This window comes from Ciconia boyciana, chromosome 2 (genome assembly GCF_034638445.1).
Source record: "Ciconia boyciana chromosome 2, ASM3463844v1, whole genome shotgun sequence".
Taxonomy (NCBI): domain Eukaryota; kingdom Metazoa; phylum Chordata; class Aves; order Ciconiiformes; family Ciconiidae; genus Ciconia; species Ciconia boyciana.
Window position 1 is genome coordinate 142922459 of NC_132935.1, and position 22471 is coordinate 142944929.

A 22471-nucleotide genomic window follows, 5' to 3' on the forward strand; every position below is an offset into this window, starting at 1 on the left:
GAGTACAATCTTTTCATCTAAAAGTGGGGAAATCTAAAATGGGAACAGAGAGAAATCCAACACTGTAGAGACAGACCACTAGTAACAATCCTCCTATCTGTAACAAACAAACAAAAAAAGAAAACAAGCTGGAAGAAGGGCAAGTCTGAAAATCATGCCTTTGTAAGCAAGAGACACTCGGCTCAACTCCTATAGCTTATCTAACAAGCACTTTTTTAAAACATGAGTAACTGTATAGCTGATGAAGCAAAGATTTGAGAGTATAATACTCCAGCCAGGCACAGTAAGGCAAAAGAGTAACTGAAAACTTGAAACTGTGAAAAATGGGCACAGTTTTATCCAGCAGAATAATTAATCTTCAGGCGAGCGTGCTGACCTGAGGATTGTTCCGCTCTCAGTGCAGGCCTCGCTGCGCGTGAGGAGTGGACCCATCTAGTCTTGGGTGCCTTTTGCCGCGGTGAAGCGAACCCGCGTGAGCGGAGGTTGACCGACAGGCCCATTCCCGAACCGCTCTCCGGCCTCACGCCTAGCGGACGGTCTCACGGCCCGGGCCCCGCGCCCTGACACCGCGCCCGGGCGGGAGGACGAGCGGCGGCCTCGCCCCTCTCAGCGCCCCGCTCCCCGCCCTCCCGAGGCGCGCGTGCGCAGCCGCTGCGCGGCGCCGGGGGCGGAGGCGCCGTTGGTTGCCGCGCAACCGGCGGACGCCCTGAGGGGAGCGGCGGCGGCGCTGGGGAGGCCGTGCCGTGTCGCCAGGGCTCGGTGTGGCGGCGGCTGACGTGGGTGCCGAGATGGGGTGCCAGCCTCCTTTCCCCCTGGTCGGGAGCTGCTTGAGTTCAGGAGCTGGTTCTGCCCGCGGCACGGGGAAGGCAGCAGCTTGTCCAAGAGGAAGGCCTTGGTCCTGAGGCAAACCCCTTATGCAGGCTAGACCCCTTATGCAGTCCTCCTGCTGCTGCTTTGGTGACAGGAAAGAGTTCTTCAAGAAAGGTAGAGGTTTCCCTACCATTGTTAGCTCACAGCTAGATATGCTTTAAAAAACAGTCTGTTACTGAAAATTGCAGGTATAGCCTCAACAGAAACAATGTACCTGGTTTGCAAAGGTTCCACTTGACCTCAAAGCTTTTTTATTACTGTGGGGTAAGGATATTGGAATAATTTTGTACAACTTTACCCCATCAGCAGAACGACTTGTATTAAAGGAACTAGGAAAAAATGTAAATCTATTTGAGGGACTCACGTTTGAAGACTTACAATGTAAGATGGTATAAATCTGCCTGTAAGGGGAGAGAAAAAGACCAACTAATACCTTTGGTTTGTCAACTGGCACGCAAATGAAGTTCGAAAAATACTGTTTTATGATGATACATCACTAGTGCAAGAGAACAAAAGTTTAATGTAGGAAATTAAAGTTTAAAGCAGGAAGAACCTGCAAACAGAGCTCTAGAGAACTGTGGAACGTCTGTTAAGCTGAGGAGTGTCTGTTGTCCGAGGCAGGTTGGGCTATTCTATGAAAAGTCAAGCAACAAATCACACATTTGTGATGCATGTTTTGTGATCTGTGTAGTCTATTGTCTGGAAAAACAAGCAAGCACTGCAGTAAAGTAATCCCTTTTTGGGGGTAAACAGAGAACTGGGAAAGTTCACAAATGTGGAAGAAGTCTAGATTTTTATCAGGATCTCTTACAATTGCTAGCTCAGTCTACTAATGTTAAAACATATTATTCCATATAGATTTCACACTTACAGTTTGATTTCTTAAAAAATACTGGTAAGAATCAATTAGCAACCCAGAAAAAGGAACAATGTCTATGGAGAAGGAAGAAGATTAAATTCCAAGTGGTCTAAATACAAAAGGACTAAACAAAAGCTTTCATGAGATTCCAGTTAATGATGCCAGGAAAGACTAATTACATTAATCAGAGAATTGTAAAGTAGCTGACCAAACTATGAAAAGTTTGAGTGGTATTTCACATGAAGTTCCTATAGCAGCTGGCAATGAGGAAAGCTGTAAACTAACAGAAAATAGATCAAGAAGTGATTTACCTGAAAAAAGGTATGAATGTGAATTTTCAGCTGAGATAAATGCTGCCACAATGCCTCAAGGTGTCTCTGAAACAGGTGTGAGAAAACACACCTTACATCAGCTGAAAAGGATACTGGAGAACTAAACCAAATCCTTTCAGAAGCTGTCAGTGGAGATGCCAGACCAGACATACTACCATCAGCAATGAATCCTGAAAGTGATGACAATGGATCAACATATATGTTGCCTGAAGATGAGAATTTCACACTCAGACTAAATGATAAAGGACTAGGAAACATGCCTCTGCTTGCTTTTGAAACCCAAAATTTAAAATATTTGCTCTTACAAAACAATTAAATAAAAGCATTGCATTCAAATATAGTTAATCTAACTAATCTGGAAATCCTGTTACTTGAGTGAAATAGACTGACATTGTTGCCACCAGAAATATCCTTACTTCATAAACTGACAGTACCGAATGTCAGTCACAACCAGTTATCATGTCTGACAAAGCTTGTAAATATTAAAGAACTCTTTCTCAATCACAACAGTATTGATTAATTTCCTTTTGCATTGAAAAAACTTGAAACTTTAGAGCTTGCAGAGAACAAGCTAAAAACTTTCCCAGATACCATAGCTGACATGAAAAATTTGAAAGTACTCAACATTGACTCCAATCAAATCTCAATATTCCCAAGGGTTCTCTGCTACCTTCCTAATCTAGTAATCTCTGCTGCTTTCCTAATCTCAGCATATGTGAGAACTCTGATTCAGAGTTTACCAAAGGATATTAAAGAGCTCAAGAAACAACAACAATTTTCAATTTGTAACAATAAGCTTCTATTTTTGCCTGTGCAGCTGGCAATCTGGAAGTGATCAGAGACCTAAACGTATCAAAAAATGAGTTTGCATCTTTTCCTTCTGAAATATGTCATCTTTCTTCACAGGAGACATTGACAGTGTGTCAAATGAATGGGTTGAAGGTAAGAGAACATTTCCTTTAGGTAAGAAAAGCTTGTGTTGCACAGATTGTTGTGCTGCAAAATTATTATTAATAGACTTCCTCCTAACAGGTGTAATATACCTAGAGTAAACAAAGAGCAGAAAAATAGTTTCTAAAGGCAAATACATGTACGTATTTACCTATTTTTAATATCAGAACTGGACAAAAATCTATTAGGTTGCACTTTTAATTAGAAATACTAGACATGAACCTCGCTTTATATAGTGTTACTGAGGTATATCTTGAGGTGATATTTTGATAATCAGATTGATCTGAAATAGATAATCTGTTTTTAAATTTTTCTAGTACTATTAGGAATGTAGGTATTTTCCATCCCAATGGATATCAAGAGACAAAATGACTAGCTGGAATTTGGTAGATAAGCCTGCCTCCAAGATTCCTCTCTGTGAAATGAACAAATCCTTCCAACTCGTGTAATACTTCTTAAAATTAGTTGGTCATTAGTTGGTCATTAAACTTTCACTGATTCAAATAAGAAAAGCTATGTTCAATCCCTGATTTCTTACAGCAGAGAAAATTGCTTCACATTCCTAAAATCCAAAGTTTAATTTCTCCTTTTTTTTTTTTTTAAATACTAAGGAACAGGGCAAAACAATCTCCTGATGAGTTAGGCATTTAAATCTCTCTTTTAATGAGAATTTGCAAAATCAGTATTTCATACTTGATTTCAGAAAAGGCTCATGTTTCTTTATATTATTTCAAATGTGGTTATGGTCTTTTCCAAGGGCTGGCTTTCTTCAGACCCGGGAGCAAAAAGTATGTGATCTTAACGTCCATTTCTCAGAGAGCCGTAGCTTTAGTTTCCACAATAATTGGAGAACAGTTGAAGTTCCAAGAAGGAAAATAAAAATTAGAAAAGACCAAAGTAAGAACAGAATCAAAACGAAGAAAAATACACGTTTCATTTCCTTGTGGTGGAGGAAAACAGAAAATAAAATTAGGGTGTTCTGAGAGGGTAAAATTTTTAATTAATTAACAACAACCAAAAGAACTTCTCCTAAAGCTCCAGCTGTGGAGGTATTATTCTACTGCATGTTTTTTATTGCTTTTCTATTGTCTAAATGTCTAATTTCTTTTCTATCATGTCTAAAAAGCTTCCCTGCAAATTTCTGTGCTCAGCATCCTTATTTTTATTGGAAAATACCAAGTTAGCTTCCACTAGAATCGAAGGTCAGAAGCTTTCATTGTTGGAAGTAAATTATGGAATGTTATTTTTCCCACAGGAAAGTTACCTTTTGAACTTTTTGCAGAAGAGAAGGAGTTGTATCTAAATAAATTGTTTTATTTATTTATCAGTTAACTAAAATTCCAGAGGAGCTATCTAAACTGGTTTGCCTCAGGGAACTGGACATATCTCACAATGCATTAAAGGAAATTCCAGACAGCATAGGGGAACTGGAGCATGCGGTCTGTTTAATTGCAAATAATAATTATATCGGCCAGCTCCCCAAATCTATTACACCACTAACAAATCTACAGCAACTTGACCTGAGTAGTGAGTATCAGGCATTTGATCCATTAGTGAAGTGTAAGCATTGAACTATGCCCCCAAAGAGTATAAATACATCACAAGATAAGAGGGTGATGAAGCAAACAACCGGGAAGATGACAGCTTTCTAGGTTTTAATGTATACTGCTGTGATCTGCCATGGCTTCTAACCAAGCATCCTCTCTTACAATTTAATATTTGGAATACAGCTGTTGTAGGGGCCCCATCTGTGAAATCTTTTTAAGTGGCATGATTTTTGCAAGTGTGATCATCAGACAAATAAAGGCCTGACACGCAGAAAGCATCGATCACCACAGCACATGCTGGGCAGGGTCCTGTCGTTTACAAGACCGACCATTTTCTGCTGCACTGAACGTCTGTCTGCATGCTCAGTTGTCCGAGTCCATTGCTGGTATAATACAGCCCATTGTCCAGGGGAGTTGTCCGGTGTGGATTACCACAGGTGGGTTGTCCTGTGTGGATTCTCTGGTGTGGGTTATCCAGGATGGGTTAGCTCGCATGGGTTGTCATGGGTGGGTCATCCCACGTGGGTTTTCTGGCATGGGTTATCCCGGGTAGGTTCTGGCATAGGTTCTCCCAGGTGGGTCACCCTGTGTGGCTTATCCCGGGCGGGTTATCCAGTGTGAATTATGCAGGGTGGGTTGTCTGCTGTGGGGCAGTTACCTGGTGTGGCTCATCCCAGGTGGATTACCTGGTGTGGGTTATGCAGCATGGGTTATTGTGAGAGACTGAAAGAGTTAATGTCTCAAGCACTGTGGCAAGGCGAGGTGCAGTTTGCATGGCGGCGGCAGGGGACATGGAGAGTGTGTCGGAGGACGCACGGTGCCGGGTTCTGATGGACCTTACATAACGACTTACCAAATATGGCCAGAGGTCACACAGGGTTTCTCTGAGGAAGGGGCTTGCGACCACCCTCTCCTCCCCAGCGTCTGCGCAGAAGATTGAGAACTGTCTAGAACAAGAACCATATAAATCCTCAAGGGGGTGTAACCAGAGGCGGGACTAGAGTATAAAAGACATGCCCCCAGGAAACCAGGTGCATGCCCATCACCGGAGGATTGCGGTGCCTGTCATCGTCATCACAGGATCCAAGAGTTGTGATCTCTCTCTCTCTGTCTCCCCCCCCCCCTTCCTTTCCTTCTTGTAAAAGTTCCAATAAGATCCCACTGTTGCCAACCCCATTATGCTTTCCCAGTTTTCCAAGTTGACGCGTTCCATGTTCAAGTTGTTCCCACTACAAATAAAGTGCCTAATTGACCGTTTGGTGTAGTTTCACCTTAATTTAGTCCGAAGGAATTTGTGAATCTGAGTCACTCCCAAGTGGGGTGGAGAGGGACCTGGTAGGCAAATGCTGACTCTGCCATGTGGCTACCCCTACCATCCTCATAACCCTTAGACATAAACCGTTGACCAAGTCTGAGACTACCACTGGATCCAGCCTCACTGGTACTCCTCTCTGAGAAGGAGTTTAGAAAGCAAGGGGGTCACAGAATCACAGAATCGTATAGGTTGGAAAACACCTTTAAGATTATCGAGTCCAACTGTAAACCTACACTACCAAGTCCACCACTATACCATGTCCCTAAGCACTTCATCCAAACGTCTTTTAAATACTTCCAGGGATGGCGACTCAACCACTCCCCTGGGCAGCCTGTTCCAATGCTTGATAACCCTTTCAGTGAAGTAAAATTTCCTAATATCCAGTCTAAACCTCCCCTGGTGCAACTTGAGGCCATTTCCTCTCGTCCTATCACTTGTTACCTGGGAGAAGAGACCAACACCCACCTCTCTACAACCTCCTTTCAGCCTTTCAGGCAGTTGTAGAGAGCGATAAGGTCTCCCCTCAGCCTCCTTTTCTCCAGGCTAAACAACCCCAGTTCCCTCAGCCGCTCCTCATCAGACTTGTGCTCCAGACCCTTCACCAGCTTCGTTGCCCTTCTCTGGACACGCTCCAGCACCTCAATGTCTCTCTTGTAGTGAGGGGCCCACAACTGAACACAGTATTCGAGGTGTGGCCTCACCAGTGCTGAGTACAGGGGGACGATCACTTCCCTAGTCCTGCTGGCCACACTATTTTTGATACAAGCCAGGATGCCATTGGCTTTCTTGGCCACCTGGGCACACTGCTGGCTCATATTCAGGTGGCTGTCAGCCAACACCCCCAGGTCCTTTTCCACCAGGCAGCTTTCCAGCCACTCTTCCCCAAGCCTGTAGCGTTGCATGGGGTTGTTGTGGCCCAAGTGCAGGACCTTGCACTTGGCCTTGTTGAACCCCATACAATTGACCTCGGCCCATCGATCCAGCCTGTCCAGGTCCCTCTGCAGAGCCTTCCTACCCTCAAGCAGATCAACACTCCCACACAACTTGGTGTCATCTGAAAACTTACTGAGGGTGCACTTGATCCCTTCGTCCAGATCATTGATAAAGATATTAAACAGGACTGGCCCCAGCACAGAGCCCTGGGGAACACCACTTGTGACCGGCCGCCAACTGGAGTAAACTCCATTCACCACCACTCTTTGGGCCCAGCCATCCAGCCAGTTCTTTACCCAGCGAAGATTACACCCGTCCAAGCCATGAGCAGCCAGTTTCTCCAGGAGAATGCTGTGGGAAACGGTGTCAAAGGCTTTACTGAAGTCTAGGTAGACAACATCCACAGCCTTTCCCTCATCCACTAGGCAGGTCACCTTGTCATAGAAGGAGATCAGGTTGGTCAAGCAGGACCTGCCTTTCCTGAACCCATGCTGGCTGGGCTTGATCCCTTGGTTATCCTCTACATGCCATGTGACGGCACTCAGGATAATCTGCTCCATCAGCTTCCCCGGTACTGAGGTCAGGCTGACAGGCCTGTAGTTCCCCGGGTCCTCCTTCTGGCCCTTCTTGTAGATGGGCATCATATTTGCTAATCTCCAGTCACCTGGGACCTCCCCAGTTAGCCAGGACTGCTGGTAAATGATGGAAAGGGGCTTGGTGAGCACATCTGCCAGTTCCTTCAGTACTCTCGGGTGGATCTCATCAGGCCCCATAGACTTGTGAGTGTCTAAGTGGTGCAGCAGGTCACTAAACATTTCCCCCTGGATTATGGGGGCTCCATTCTGGTCCCCGTCCCTATCTTCCAACTCCGGGGGCTGGGTACCCAGAGAACAATTGGCCCTGCTATTAAAGACTGAGGCAAAGAAGGCATTAAGTACCTCAGCCTTTTCCTCATCCTTGGTCACTGTGTTCCCTCCCCTGTCTACTAGGGGCTGGAGATTATCCTTAGCTCTCCTTTTGCTGCTAATGTATTTGAAGAAGTAATTTTTGTTGTCTTTTACAGCAGCAGCCAGATTGAGCTCTAGCTCAGCTTTGGCCCTTCTAATTTTCTCCCTGCACAGCCTTGCTACACCTTTGTAGTCCTCCTGAGTTGCCTGCCCCTTCTTCCAGAGGTCATAGACTCTCCTCTTTTTCCTGAGTTCGAGCCAGAGCTCTCTAGTCAGCCAGGCCGGTCTTTTTCCCCGCCGGCTCGTCTTTCGGCACCTGGGGACAGCCTGCTCTTGTGCCTTTAGGACTTCCTCCTTAAAGAATGTCCAGCCTCCCTGGACTCCTTTGCCCTTTAGGGCTGCCTTCCAGGGGACTCTGTCGACCAGTCTCCTAAACAGGCCGAAGTCTGCCCTCCGGAAGTCTAAGGTGGCAGTTCTGCTGACCACCCTCGCCGCTTCTCCACGTATCAAAAACTCTATCGTGATCACTCTGCCCAAGACGCCTCCAACCATCACATGGTTCACAAGTCCTTCTCTGTTCGTGAACAAGAGGTCCAGCGGGGCACCTTCCCTAGTTGGCTCCTTTCTGAATCTCGTGACTCAATGGGAAGGCCACGTCTTTTCCCTTAGCCACACGCCAGACTCGCGCCCCTCACATGACATATTCGGTGTCACTATTTTCCTTTTCCCTCCCACGTGGTGGGACATGACAGTTATCCCGGGTGAGTTATCTGGCATGGATTACCTGGTGTGGATTATCCTGGGTGGATTACCTGATGTGGGTTATCCCAGGTGGGCCCCCTGGTGCAGGTCATCCCCACGCATGATCCCCCACGTTTCTCCACGCAGGCGTTTCACACCCATGCACCCCAATGCAAGTTCACACCCTCAGTTTCTCCCCATGAGTGTTTACTGCACACAGATCATACCCACATGTGTTCCTGCCACGGGATTTCATACCCACGTCCATTTACCCCCAGGCAAGTTCACACCCATGCGCGTTTAGCCCATGTGAGTACATTCCCACACTCCATTTGTCCACACGAGTTTATCCCATGTGACTTCTATTCCCATGCATGTTTTGTCCACGTGTGTTTTCACCCCACGCGTGTTTATTGCCCAGCGTGCTGCCCTAGGGCTGTGGCACCAGGAAGCTGCAGCAGCCCCACGGGGCTAAGTGGTGCTTTAGAGGAAGGAGGCAAAGGCCACCGAGCCGGTCAGTGACGGGACCGCGCCAGACGCTGAGCGATGCCGGCAACAGCGCTCGGTCCAGTCAAGGCCAGACCGAGGAGCCTCGAGAGCAGGAGCTCTGGTGCGGCCTCGGGCGTAGCCCCTCCGGCGGGCAGCCCCTCGGGAGCGGGAAAGGCCGCGGGGGAAACAGCTGCTGCGGGAGGCGGAGGGGGGCCCGCTCCCCCCTCAGAGGCGGCGCTGGGCGGCTGGGCTCAGGGCTGCGGCCCGGGGCGCTGCTGCTCCCGCCCGCCGGCTGCACCAGCGCAGCCCCACGGCCACGGCCACGGCCGCGGCCGCCGCCGCCGCCGCCATCACCGCCCCCGCCGGGACGCGCGAGGCCCCGCCGGCCGCCAATCACCGACCACGGCCCACGGCCAGGCGTCCCGCCCCCCGCCCCCGCCCGCCCAATGGCGCCCCTCGCAGCCCGGCAGACGCTGTCACCCCGTGGCGCACGGCCGCCGGTTGGCTCAGGCGCTAGGAATCGTCACATGGGCAGAGATCAGCCCAGCGCGGAGGGGCGTGGCGGCCGCCGGCCCCGCCCAGCGGCGCGCGGAGGGGGCTGGCGCGTGGGTGCCCGCGGGCCGGCGGGTGGCGGCGGGCGCTGAGGAGATGCTGAGCCTCATGGAGGTCGGCGGGTCCCTGCTGGAGCGGGTGGCCGTCGGCAATCCTCTCTCCCTGGTGCTGGCCGCTTCCGCCTTCGCGCTGAGCCTCGGCTACCTGTTCCAGCTGGGTTACCGGCGCCACGTCGGGTCCGACCAGAGGGTAGGCGCTGGGGGACGCGCAGAGGCTCAGGCCGCCCGCGAAGGGGCCAGAGAGAGGCGATGGGCCGGGGCGGGGGACCCGGAGGCCTCCGCCGCCCGCCCACTGGCGAGGTGGTCACCGCGGGGCGACCGCAGGGGAGAGCCGGGCGGCCTCCCTTCAGGGTGCGGAGGGACGGGGGAGCAGCGGTGCGCTCACCTCTGGACAGCCCTTCTTGGGGAGCGCAAAGCAAGGGGCGGTAAAACCCGAGGCTGCGGCAGCAGGCTCTGGCGAGCGAGGAGCGTTCCCAGCACCTCCCCAGGGGACGGTTTCTGACAGGAATGCTGCACTGGCTTGTCCCTTCGTCCAGCTGGGTGGTACCGCATGAAGCAGAGGTGCTTAGGTGTTGTAGAGGCGAAGGCCGTGCCCGGTACTGTTTCATCAGTGGAGCTTAAAAGAAGGCTCCCACGTATGTATGAAACTCGTTGCTAAACTGAGGTTAATGCTTTTGGGAGACTGTTTAACAAATAGTCAACACCGTTTTGTTTCTGGCTTCCTTCCTTCCAATTGCAGTATCTTTGTGCTTTGCTTTCAGAGGCAGGTTAGCAAGAATCTTAATCATATTCATTATATTTTAATCTCTGCTGCTTTTAAGTGTGGCTCACTATTACTCTATTTAAAAAAATAATCAGTTGTCCAAAGTTGGCCTTTTCACAAAAAAGTTTAAACAAAACATGTCTAAAGCCTCTTCTGTGTTAGTTTTATGTAAATGGACATGATTTTATTACTCTCTGAAGAAAATGAAATATTTATTTATCTTTCTTCCTCAGAAATACCCACCTTATATTTCATCAAGCATCCCTTTCCTTGGACATGCAATTGCGTTTGGAAAAAGTCCCATTGAATTTTTGGAAAATGCTTATGACAAGGTATGTTTTCTCACATGACTGGCTGGGCATATGCTAAAATATTTTTCTGTGTCTATTAAGTTCTCTATCTGGAGCCTGTTTGAAAACAGTTCATTCTCATTTACCGTGTCGAATATGGAATGGAGTGTGCAGGGTAGGCTCTGGTTTCTTCAGATCTCTTTATGTACATTGTTGTTAGAGAAATAGTGTTTTCTGAGATATCTCTTGTGATTCAGATTTAAAAAAATACGTCTGTGCATTTGGGTAATGCTCATAGCTGAATCACAAGTTAATTAAAAAGCCATTTTCGTGACATTATTTCTTGCCTTAACTGGGAGCTTTTAATGTCGCTCTTTACTAATCTGTGACCAGGTTGGAATGTAGCTGACCACCTCTGTAGGCAATTTGTTGAATTGTAAGGCCCTCTCCAATGTTAAAAGGGCAAAAAGAAATGGTCTAAGGCAATAGAGCCTTAATTCCAATGAAATAAGATTTACTGATCTGTTTCACATTGTCTAAAACATAAGCTTAAATCTTAGCTTGGTTAGCTTGGAGAAAGCCAAATTTAGTATGTGCAGATCTGCTGGAGATTACCTTTAAACTTTAAAATCTTATTTGCTCTTAATTACCTATGCATAACTCCAAATCCAGAATTTTTTGAGGCAGTGTTTGTAGATTACTGGAGGCTGTATGTGCTGTAATCTGCCTGCTAGTTTTTGTAGTGTAACTGGTCTTTTGTTTACATTTTTTTAAACTAAATGCTTTTAAAATGTGCAACATCATGTGTGTTCGTTATAACATTAGATATCACTAGTAAGTGTATTGAGAACATAATTTAAATGTGGTTTAAAATATTTATATCTTTATTAAGTCTCTAGACACTTTGGAGGGTAAGAGTCTAAGAGATTTATGGAAGCCTGTACATAAAGAGATATGGATTTAATGATTTGTGTTCTTCTTGTTTAAAGTAAACTGGTATTTTTTTTTTTTCTCTCTTAGTATGGACCTGTATTCAGTTTCACTATGGTTGGCAAGACATTCACATACTTACTGGGTAGTGATGCTGCTGCTCTACTCTTCAATAGTAAAAATGAAGATCTGAATGCAGAGGATGTATACTCTCGGTTAACTACACCAGTTTTTGGCAAGGGAGTTGCTTATGATGTCCCTAATACGGTATGTATTTTAAATACAAGTAGAAAAGTAGCATAATTTAAATTCTGAGTAGGCAGTCCTGAGCTCTTGGCTCTATATGATGGGGTTGTGTGTTCATACGCAATTCTGGCAGCAAGGCATAATGCAGTTGGTAAATTGTCTCAGTTGGATAATCAAGACTGAACATGTTTAGGTTGCTTTATTTACGACCTGGCCATTTATCAGTCTGGATGCTATTTTTTGTTCTAGAAACCATCTAATCCCACCATAGAGGAAAAAGTAATAAGTGAGTCTCTCTTTCTTTCCCTTACAGCATGCCACTGACTACAGTTTACTTTTCCCTTACAAGCAACGTTAGGTCTTCCTTCTGAGAGAGCTTTAAGAGTGATAATTTCTCATTTATGCCATGCCAAATCTAGATACAGGAGTGTTAATTTGACAGTTTGCACCACAAGGTTTGTCATGCTCCGACAAAAATCAGTCTTTATACGTTTGCAGAATACAGTTTGCACGGGTCTGGAAGCACAGTGGCTGTGTCATGTGGCATTGTTTCCAAGCTAAGCGTTGGCTGCTTTCTCGTTTGTGTGTGGTGTCTGTCATGACAGACTCTTAAACTGCAGAAGCCAACTTTTCCATGGACAGACTTGCTCCACTGGGGCTCTCTATTCAGCGTATGTTGACATTGACAGCCTGTTGTACGAGAGAGTAGTCTGGTGGCAGAAACAGCATTGTGATGTACCTAATTTTCGGATTTTCAGTTTTGGCTTAATTTTGTTCATATAGATGCCAATCATTTGACCAGTAATCGTTCCTGCGGCCATCAAGACTTTTCCTCCTTAGCATGCCTGTTCATTCTCCCCTACCGAAGGTGCTTGCAGTGACTGTTGCCCTCTTAATTATGTGGCTCAGGAGCAGTAATCACTAGTCTCTTTTCCTCCACACCAGCATTTTGCAGTGATCCACAAAGTATGTACGTTGTTCTTACCCCATTCTTTTGGAAATCTCATATACAACTGACTACCAACAACTTGCCACTTTGTAAATAAGTAAGGGAGAACTTGGTTGTCTCTTGCTTTGTCAGGAAGTGTTGAATTGTGGATAGAGAGTGTCACAAAGTTTGGGGGGAGAATTGTTTCGTTGTGTGGGTGGTGGGGTTTTTTGCACTTGACAGATTTGCATTGCTCCTCCCATCCCTTTGTGAAAGAAACCAGCAGGACTGCAGCCTGGATACCAAGTAGGAGATCGTTTCTTGTGTCCTAGGAGACCTCTTCCATAAGTGGGGCCATGCTAACAGACTTGTTTCTACCAGTTCCGACAGTTGGAGGTCTTCCTCAAAAAGTCAAGGATGGAGTCAGGGATCCCTTTTGGAGCTGTTAGAGTGTAGAGGGTGCATGATTCTCTGCAATACATCTTTCATGTTCTTCTCTGGTATATACTAGTTTCAGAAAAGTGCCTATCAATCAGACATAGACTGCTCAGTTGGCCAGATTTTCACTGTGTTGTGCTTGTTCTTTGGATTTTGACTGTCATGGGATGTCTGCTTGAAAATGAAATGTGCTGGTTTGTCTCTTAATTCTGGGAAAGTTCATCCACTTGTTGTTACAGCTGTTTTGACTTCTGCTTTCACACTCTACAGTTCATGGATGGGTTTGAGTGTCTGTCTTCATTCAAGAGCTAGTTCTTTGATGGGACCTAATCTCATCCTTCAGGAGTTTTATAGAACTTTCTATAAGCTCCTTGGAAATGGGCATTTCTTACAACTATGTTCTTCAGGCGTATGGGGATGATTAAGGCCTACCTCATTGGTCCACCATATACTGCTTTTTTTCTGAAATAAGGTCTTTTTCTAGAATTACCCTAGTTTTTTCCCTAGAGTGTGTTTTGAGTTCTGCTTTAGTCAAGAGGTTAATCTTTTCATATTACTCAGTAAGCCTTGAGTGCCTGTGGATGTCTGCTTCATTCATACCTTTCATACTAGAAGGACTTCTTCCTTTTTATCTCTGCAGATTCAGGTTCCTCAGAAAATCACCTGGGCTACTTTTTTCCACAGCTAGGAGATGCAGGGACTCTGCTATTGACATACGCTGATTATCTCTAGTTGTGTGTTTCCCTATATGAAGCTAGTGAGGTAGCATGTCCGGTTGTGGCCAGAATGCATTCTGCTAGAGGTGAGCTGTTTTTTTGCATAGTGCTACCACCATGATGTCATTTCAGATGTAGAATCATAGAATAGTTTAGGGTGGTAGGGACCTTTAAAAGTCATCTAGTCCAACCCCCCCTGCAATGAGCAGGGACATCTTTAACTAGATCAGGTTGCTCAGAGTCCTGTCCAACCTGACCTTGAATGTTTCCAGGGATGGAAACAGGCATCTACCATCTCTCTGGGCAACCTGTGCCAGTGTTTCACCACCCTCACTGTAAAAAATTTCTTCCTTCTATCTAGTCTAAATCTATCCTCTTTTAGTTTAAAACCATTACCCCTTGTCCTATCGCAACAGGCCCTGCTAAAAAGTCTGTCCCCATCTTTCTTTTAAGCTCCCTTTAAGTATTGAAAGGCCACAATAAGGTGTCCCTGGAGCCTTCTCTTCTCCAGGCTGAACAACCCCAACTCTCTCAGCCTTTCTTCATAGGAGAGGTGTTCCATCCCTCGGATCATTTTTGTGGCCCTCCTCTGGACCTGATCTAACAGGTCCATGTCTTTCCTGTGCTGAGGACTCCAGAGCTGGACGCAGTGCTCCAGGTGGGGTCTCACCGGAGCAGAGTAGAGGGGCAGAATCACTTCCCTCGACCTGCTGGCCACCCTTCTTTTGATGCAGCCCAGGATACGGTTGGCTTTCTGGGCTGTGAGCACACATTGTCGGCTCATGCCCAGCTTTTACCCCCAAGTCCTTCTCTGCAGGGCTGCTCTCAATCCCTTAATCCCCCAGCCTCTATTGATACCAGGGATTGCCCCCCCAGGTGCAGAGCCTTGCACTTGGCCTTGTTGAACATCTTGAGGTTCACACGGGCCCACTTCTTGAGCTTGTCCAGGTCCTTCTGGATGGTATCCCGCCCCTCAGGCATGTCAGCCGCACCACTCAGCTTGGTGTCATCTGCAAACTTGCTGAGGATGCACTCGATCCCACTGTCTATGTCATTGATGAAGATAGACAGAACTGGTCCCAATATGGACCCCTGAGGGACACCACTTGTCACTGATCTCCATCTGGACATTGAGCCGTTGACCACTACACTCTGGATGCGACCATCCAACCAATTACTTATCCACTGAACAGTCCACCCATCAAATCCGTATCTCTCCAATTTAGAGAGAAGGTTGTTGTGGGGGACTGTGGCAAAGGCCTTAGAGAAGTCCAGGTAGATGACATCCATAGCATCTACTGGGAAGGCATTTAGAGAGCCATTCAAACTTTCATTGACATTCTACCACTGATGGATCATCCAGAACTTTCTTTTGAGACCCCCTTCTCTCTGCTCAAGCTGCTAAGTCTCTATCTCTTTAGTCTGACAGTGACTTGCAGTCATGTGTTTAGAAGAACCACCCCTTACTCTTCAAAAGGAAGAAGTTACTTATTTACCAGTAATTCTGGTAATTGTTTGTTAATATGCATAGTCTATATATCAACTCATATTCACTCTCTGTCTCCTTCCTCCAAGCCTCTTGCAGATAGCTTTGCATTGAGAGGAGCTGAAATGGCAGAGGATGTGTTCACTCCTGTGTGCCATTCCTGTCTCCATCAAGCTGGAGATGGAGATGGGGTAGCATGTTGCAAGGGAAAACGTGCTTGTCTCTCTGCTTTGTGGCACGTGTACCCTCTGATAGACTGCTGGAGTCCCCACTGCATTCTGAGAACAGAAGTTTCTAGGAAGTAACCTTTCTTCTTATGCCTTTTGTTTTGTGAATAACTTTATAGTGCGTGCAGAGCCCTTGGTGGGAAGACAATTTTTGGTTTGTTGCTCATGGTATAGTGCAGATCTATAGGGCACATGCCCTAATTCATAATTAGGGCTTAAAATTCATTGAATAATTTTCTGAGTAGATGTTCTGTCAATCCATTGAATGGTTCCCATCTAATAACGGGCTTTTTACAAGTAGGTTTGTTAGCTATGAGTCTATACAAAGAAAAAGAGGAAGAGGTGAGAAGGACGTGAAGCTCACCATTTTCCTAGGAAGCAGTTTGCTTTCTGCTTATGTGTCTGACTTCCTGGGCAGTGATATCAGCAGATTGAAATACAGAACGCCCTTTAGATACATAATCACAAATGTAATCAGACCTGTCCTTGCAAAGTCTGGATTCAATCTTGAATGCTTCTTGTATCTTCAGCGATAAAGTTTAACAAAGATACTAAAATTATTTTTTGTTTTGGTACTACAAAAGAGAGAACTGTAGCTCCCTTGAGCTAGTGTTTTACTTGGATGTTACTAAACTCTTGCTTGAAAAACAAGGTGAAAAACAGAATATATCTACTATTTAAATTTGAGTATCTGTTGTACCCTGCAGTCCTAATCATGATCTCTTTTTACTTCTGTATGTTCTTATAGTACAAATGATAATAAGTTGTTAATTACATTAATATGATGATCCTTGTACTGATTGCTTTTTCTGCCTTCGTTCCTCTAGGTATTTTTGGAACAGAAGAAGATGCTCAAAACTGGGCTAAACATTGCCCAGTTTAAACAGCATGTATCTGTGATTGAAGAAGAAACAAAGGAGTATTTCAAAGCATGGGGAGAAAGTGGAGAAAAAAGTAAGCCAGATCAGATGCATTTTTCCTCCAATTTTCTGTGAAGGAATTAATGCCAATGCAGTTTGTTTTTGTAAATGATTTACTGCAATATTAAAGAAATTGAAAATGACATAGGTAAAACTGTACTGAACATCAGAAGAAACGTGCAAAATACAGAGTTTGTTTAATCAAATTTAAGGCTATTGGAGAATAAAGCTGCTCAGAAGATCATTGAAAGGAGTGAAGGACTATCTTACTTTTGCTTTCTTAGTCAGCTCATAGAGAGTGTACCTGTTGCCTGGCTGAATCGTGCTCGCTTTGCATGATACGAGTCAGCTCAGTGTAACCACTTCTTAGTCTCTAGGAGAAGATACTGCTCTGACTTCCCAGAGCCTATGTCAGAGATCTTAGCTCAGGGATCTTCTATGCTGAAAAACTGCATCCTTGAAGCTGATATGGTTAGGTTAGTGATCTAAGTGGAATTCTTTTATTTCCCACCTGTCTTTCCCAACTAGCCTGCTAGATAGCACCCATCACCATTGTTGCAAGCCCACAGTGGCATAACAGTGTCAGAAATATTATTTATTTAAACTTATATGTTTATATTTAAATATATAATAGTTATATAGTACTTATATATTTTTATTATTATTTATTTTGTAAGTATATAATTTTTATTATATATAGTGTAGGTAATAATATGATAATATACAATTTTATATTTACATGTATAAATATTATTATATAAAACCAATTCAGTGAGCAGCAAAACTAACTGGTTTCCCATGGATTTGGATTTCAAGGTTAAGTGTTTGTATGACTTCTTTTATATTAAGAATTGAGCTTCTGCTGTGTGACTTACTTTGGAAGGGTTACTAGCTCTCCTAGAAAAATTTCTAGAAAGAAATACCTTAGGAAAAAGTTGTTGAAATCAGCAATCTAATTAAAAAGTTGTTTGAAGAGAGACCTGATAGACACACAGAAATTTAAAATTAGATGCTTCTTTTCCTAGTAAAACAATCTAAAACTCTATTTAAAATTATTAATGTGTCCAGTTACTTATTTTTCTGTTCTACAAAATAAAACTAAAGAATAACCTGTAAAACAACATCTCACCTGAAATGCATCTTCAGTAACATTTTTCAAATCTTTCCTCAGACCTGTTTGAAGCCCTTTCAGAACTTATCATTTTGACAGCAAGTCATTGCTTACATGGGAAAGAAATACGAAGCTTACTGAATGAGAACGTGGCTCAGCTGTATGCTGATTTGGATGGGGGTTTTACTCATGCTGCCTGGCTTCTGCCAGGTTGGCTACCTCTGCCGAGCTTCAGGTACCAGAAATAACAGATGAAGCAACTTAAGCATTTTATCTAAACGTCTTTGTGGTTTTGGATTCCCCTCCGTGTCCCCAGTTTCTTGTTTGTAAGCTATTCTAGACGTCCCAATAAATACTCATAAGCATTTAATGTGTTACTTTGTATAAAGTTGCTAATGGAAGTGTTTTGAATCGCAGACGTCGAGATCGAGCACACAAAGAAATAAAGAATATTTTCTACAAGGTTATCCAGAAGCGTCGGAAGTCTGAAGAAAAGGAAGATGACATGCTCCAAACTCTACTTGATGCTTCATACAAGTAAGCAAAGGGTTTGAAGGGTTGTCATTTATAGATGTTTTACTTTAGCTTTGAGCTCTTCAGTTAAAACTGTCTACCAAAAAATAATAGTCCCTCACGTTCTGAATTGGTTTTGTTGCCAGCAATTGGTCCTAGCTGTATTCTTAAAAACAGCTTAAAAACTTTAATTGGAAAGGGTTATTTAGACTTCTGAGATTTTCATCAGTGGTCACGAGGTCGCTCCCTTTCTCTTTGCTGGCTGTTCAGTAATGATTTTCTTTAAGGCTCCTAGAGAGTCTCTCTCCCTGTGTTCTCCCTTCTCCCTACCCCTAGATCTTCTGCTGCTCCATTTAGAATAGGCAACAAAAGTGAAGAAGGAGAAAGAAGTACATTAGAAAAATTTGTAAATACTACTGTAGCTGGAAACCTGATCAAATGAAGTTCTAACGTAACACCCTTCAACCTAGGGATGGCCGTCCACTGACAGATGATGAAATTGCTGGAATGCTTATCGGGTTGCTCCTAGCGGGGCAGCACACGTCCTCCACCACCAGTGCCTGGCTTGGCTTCTTCATAGCCAGAGACAAGTCAATACAGGACCAGTGCTATGCAGAACAAAAAGCAGTTTGTGGGGATGACTTGCCACCATTAACTTATGACCAGGTTTGTATGTTACGTTATTCCAGCTGGGTATTTTTATACTTTTATACTTAAACCCCAAACAAACAAACCACAAACAAGCAAGCATGAAATATAGTCATATGCTTTGCGTTAGAATAATAATCTGGCACAGTCACACTATGATAAGATTGCCAGTGTATCTCCTCCATCTCCTCCTCTCCAAGTAAATTTTCAGCTTGCTACTGTTTTTTTAATCAGTGTTGATTAAGGAAATTACAGTTCCTACAATTTCTATTTAAGAAATGATAGTTCTGTAGATAGAGGAGGAAGTTCCTCATATTCCCACTGAGGAAAGGGGTACAGTTTGACCTTGTTTTTTAATGAGGCATCAGGAAACACTCGTGAGACAGATTAGTAAGAAACTAGTTGTAATTAATAGCACTGGTCAGAGATTTTTTCCTTCTTAATTGAATCAAATGAAAAAAAAAATTATCAGGGTAGCTAATGAAGTACATGTAAATATGAGCTGCTTACTCTTTGATTTTTTTTAAATTTGTTTTTAAATAGTATAAAATACCATTTTGTTTGTGTTGAATAAACTTGGCTATATTTTGATATATCATTTTCCCTATATTTTCAGCTCAAGGATCTCAGTTTGCTGGATCGCTGTCTTAAAGAAACTTTAAGACTTAGACCTCCTATAATGACCATGATGAGAATGGCCAAAACTCCCCAGGTGAGTACATGTGTTGGAGCTAACTTCAGGAGAACAGGGCTGGAAGAGGCTGGGTGCAGGGGTGTCCCAGATGGCAGAAGGAAAAACACGAGTGAGCAGTGTTTGCTGGCAGGGATGAAAGCTGATGGCATCCTGGGTCGTATCAGTGGGAGTGTAGCTGGTGTTGATTGAGGAAAGCAATTAATACCTTCAGCTGGATAGTTACCTTCATCTGGAATTATTTGTGTCCAGTTTTGGACCCCTCTGGCCACCAGCAATCAAGATGTTGATGAAGTGAAGCAAGCAGAGGGCCACCAAGATGGTATGGGGTTGCAGCACTTGTCCTGCGAGGAGAGGCTGAGGGAACAGGGTTTGTTGAGCCTGGAGAAGGGAAGACTCTGAGGGGACCTAGTAACAGCCACTTGCAAAACTGAACCTATCTTTTAGCTATCAGTCTCACTTGAGTTCTTAGTTTGGTGCTACCATTTAAAGATGTTTGTTTGTTTGTTTGCCAGGCATTTTTAATAGCTATCTTGGAAGAATTTTGCTTGCACTTAATACAATACAAGCTAAGTAAATCTGAAAGAAAATTTGCTGTTTGTACAAATAAGATAGTCAAATAATTTTTTAAAAGAATGTCCTTCCCATGACAAATGCTTTCAACAAATTTTAAGTTCATTAATTTTTAAAAAATTCTTTCTGTAGAATTGCCAGCCTTGTTAAAGCAGCAGAAAGGTTCCTGCAACTGCTTGAGCACTGTGCCCTATACAATTAAAACAAAGTATTAGGCTGCATTAATTTCAAATGAGCTTAGCCAAAGTCTCTTGAAATCCAAGCCTCATGATACAGCACTTCAGGTAACTCTTTAAAAAGAAAAATGGAGAAATTTTGTGATGTGTGGGGTCTCATCTCTTGTCTTGTAGACTGTTGCTGGATATAATATTCCCCCCGGCCATCAGGTCTGTGTGTCTCCCACTGTTAACCACAGACTCAGGGACTCCTGGAAAGATGCTCTAGACTTCAAGCCTGACCGGTATCTCCAAGATAACCCAGCAGCTGGAGAGAAATTTGCCTACGTTCCATTTGGCGCTGGTGAGTCAGGAAAGGCAGTGCCTGCCTGAGGGATTGTGTACTGAAGGAGCTCATACTGGTCTTCTCGGACAGCACCTCCCCATGCTGTAGCATCTGAGGATACGTTTTTTTCTTTCTATTGCTGCCTGAACGTTTTTATACTGTGAAAGTGCTGTTAAAAGAATGAAGTTGATAGTTTTGCATTAGTAGTAGCTGTATATCATTCAGAGTAGCAATCAAACCAAATCTTTAGGTATATTTCACTATCAAATAGTGATATTTGACTCAAGTCTTTTTAAGTCAAGGTAAAAACCTGGTAATACGAAGTCAGTGTAAGGCAGAGCAAAAATCTGCAGAGAGTCATAACTGCCAAAACAGTTTGCAGATATCACCACACTACGGTTATAGTTGATACCTTTTCTCAGTGTTGCAAACGCTTCTTTGGTGATATATAAATTAACGCTTTCTGGTGAGGACAGAACAACACAATATCATCCAAATTACTTGGTCTGTTTTATGCAGTGACAGCTTATAAAAACAAGCCTTTGGTGGAGTTACATTCATGTTGTTTAGAAAGGAAAGAAGCAATTATGGTCCACATAAAATTTTTAAAGCTAACTTATTGTCAAAGGTGATTAATAACTAAGTATTCTAACTGCTGTTTATGGCTTTTCTTCTAGGCCGTCATCGCTGCATTGGAGAAAACTTTGCTTATGTTCAGATTAAGACTATTTGGTCTACTTTGCTTCGTTTGTATGAATTTGATCTCATCAATGACTACTTTCCGACTATAAATTATACAACAATGATACACACACCTACTAACCCTGTTATCAAATATAAGAGGAGGTCACTGTAAATTCTGGAGCTAAAACCCTACTTATTTAAGTTGTGTAAACTAACAGACTTTTGAATAAAATTGTGACAAAATGAGTGGCAAATGGAAACTGTTGCACAACAATAATCTACTGAATGCAAAGTCTTTGCATCTGTTTTGTTTGCCCACACCATTTAATGCTGCTGTGTATAATTGCTTGTTTTACAAATTTCTCATTGCATTTTTAAAGAAAAAGTCTTTTCTATTGGTGTAACATTTTTAAGGTGCATGCCAGCTCTTTAAGGTGGAGAAATAAGTAATTTCTATAAATGGAACTCTTTGCTTTTGAAAAATAAGTGAAGATTACTTTTCTCCAGAGAACAAGGGGTGAGACTGCATACCTTACCCCTGTATCCAATGACAGTAAATCCGTCAGGGAACAGGCAGCGAGGGGGAATGTACTTGGTGGTGCCCTGCCTTTGATATTTGTGATTCTGTTCCAAGCGAACTAGGTCTGGTCTTGGCTGATTCTTGGAAGTACTCACATACTTACTTTAAAAAAAGGTTACTGTAAGCTGAGTAGTAGGCAGACTACATGATGTTCATGAAGTCTTTTCTGAGAATAAACAATTTGAATGTCTAACTTGAAGCAGTTGTAAAATGCTTAGGTTCAGAAAGCAACAAATAATTTTCTAAAAAAACCTTGAAAGTAGTGATCTCTGGAAGCTTGATGTAAGTGTGGAAGTAACAATGTGATGATACAAACAACATGAATTTTGTAGATAACATGTTTGTGTATAAAATGGTCACAAATTAAGTGAAATAGCTGAATGTTGTCCCCCTTTGTACTGGCTCGTGCAGGATTGTTAAACTGTTTGGTTCAAGAGTGGTGATGATAAATGGTAATGAGCTCTGGCTCACAGGAACTTTGAATTAAATTTATAAACAAACCGCTTGTGGGAGTTTTCTGTTGTCAACCCTGTCAATTCTGAAAAGATTTTTTTAAGTAAATTCGTAATAAACTCCTTTCTTTCTTTCTTGTCAGTATGAAGTCAGTCATGCAAAGAGCTCCCCCCTTCAT

The 22471-nt window shown here is 43.7% G+C and overlaps 1 protein-coding gene across 1 annotated transcript; it reads left to right on the top strand.

The window, feature by feature from the left end:
• The first annotated feature begins 9564 nt into the window (after window positions 1-9564).
• On the top strand, window positions 9565-22424 carry CYP51A1 (cytochrome P450 family 51 subfamily A member 1). Its single transcript, XM_072854286.1, has 10 exons — window positions 9565-9785; window positions 10592-10690; window positions 11669-11845; window positions 16447-16573; window positions 17711-17885; window positions 18068-18187; window positions 18634-18829; window positions 19428-19523; window positions 20426-20594; window positions 21254-22424. The coding sequence occupies exons 1-10, from the start codon at window positions 9633-9635 to the stop codon at window positions 21430-21432; spliced, it is 1491 nt and encodes a 496-aa protein (XP_072710387.1). The 5' UTR covers window positions 9565-9632; the 3' UTR covers window positions 21433-22424.
• The last annotated feature ends 47 nt before the right edge of the window (window positions 22425-22471 follow it).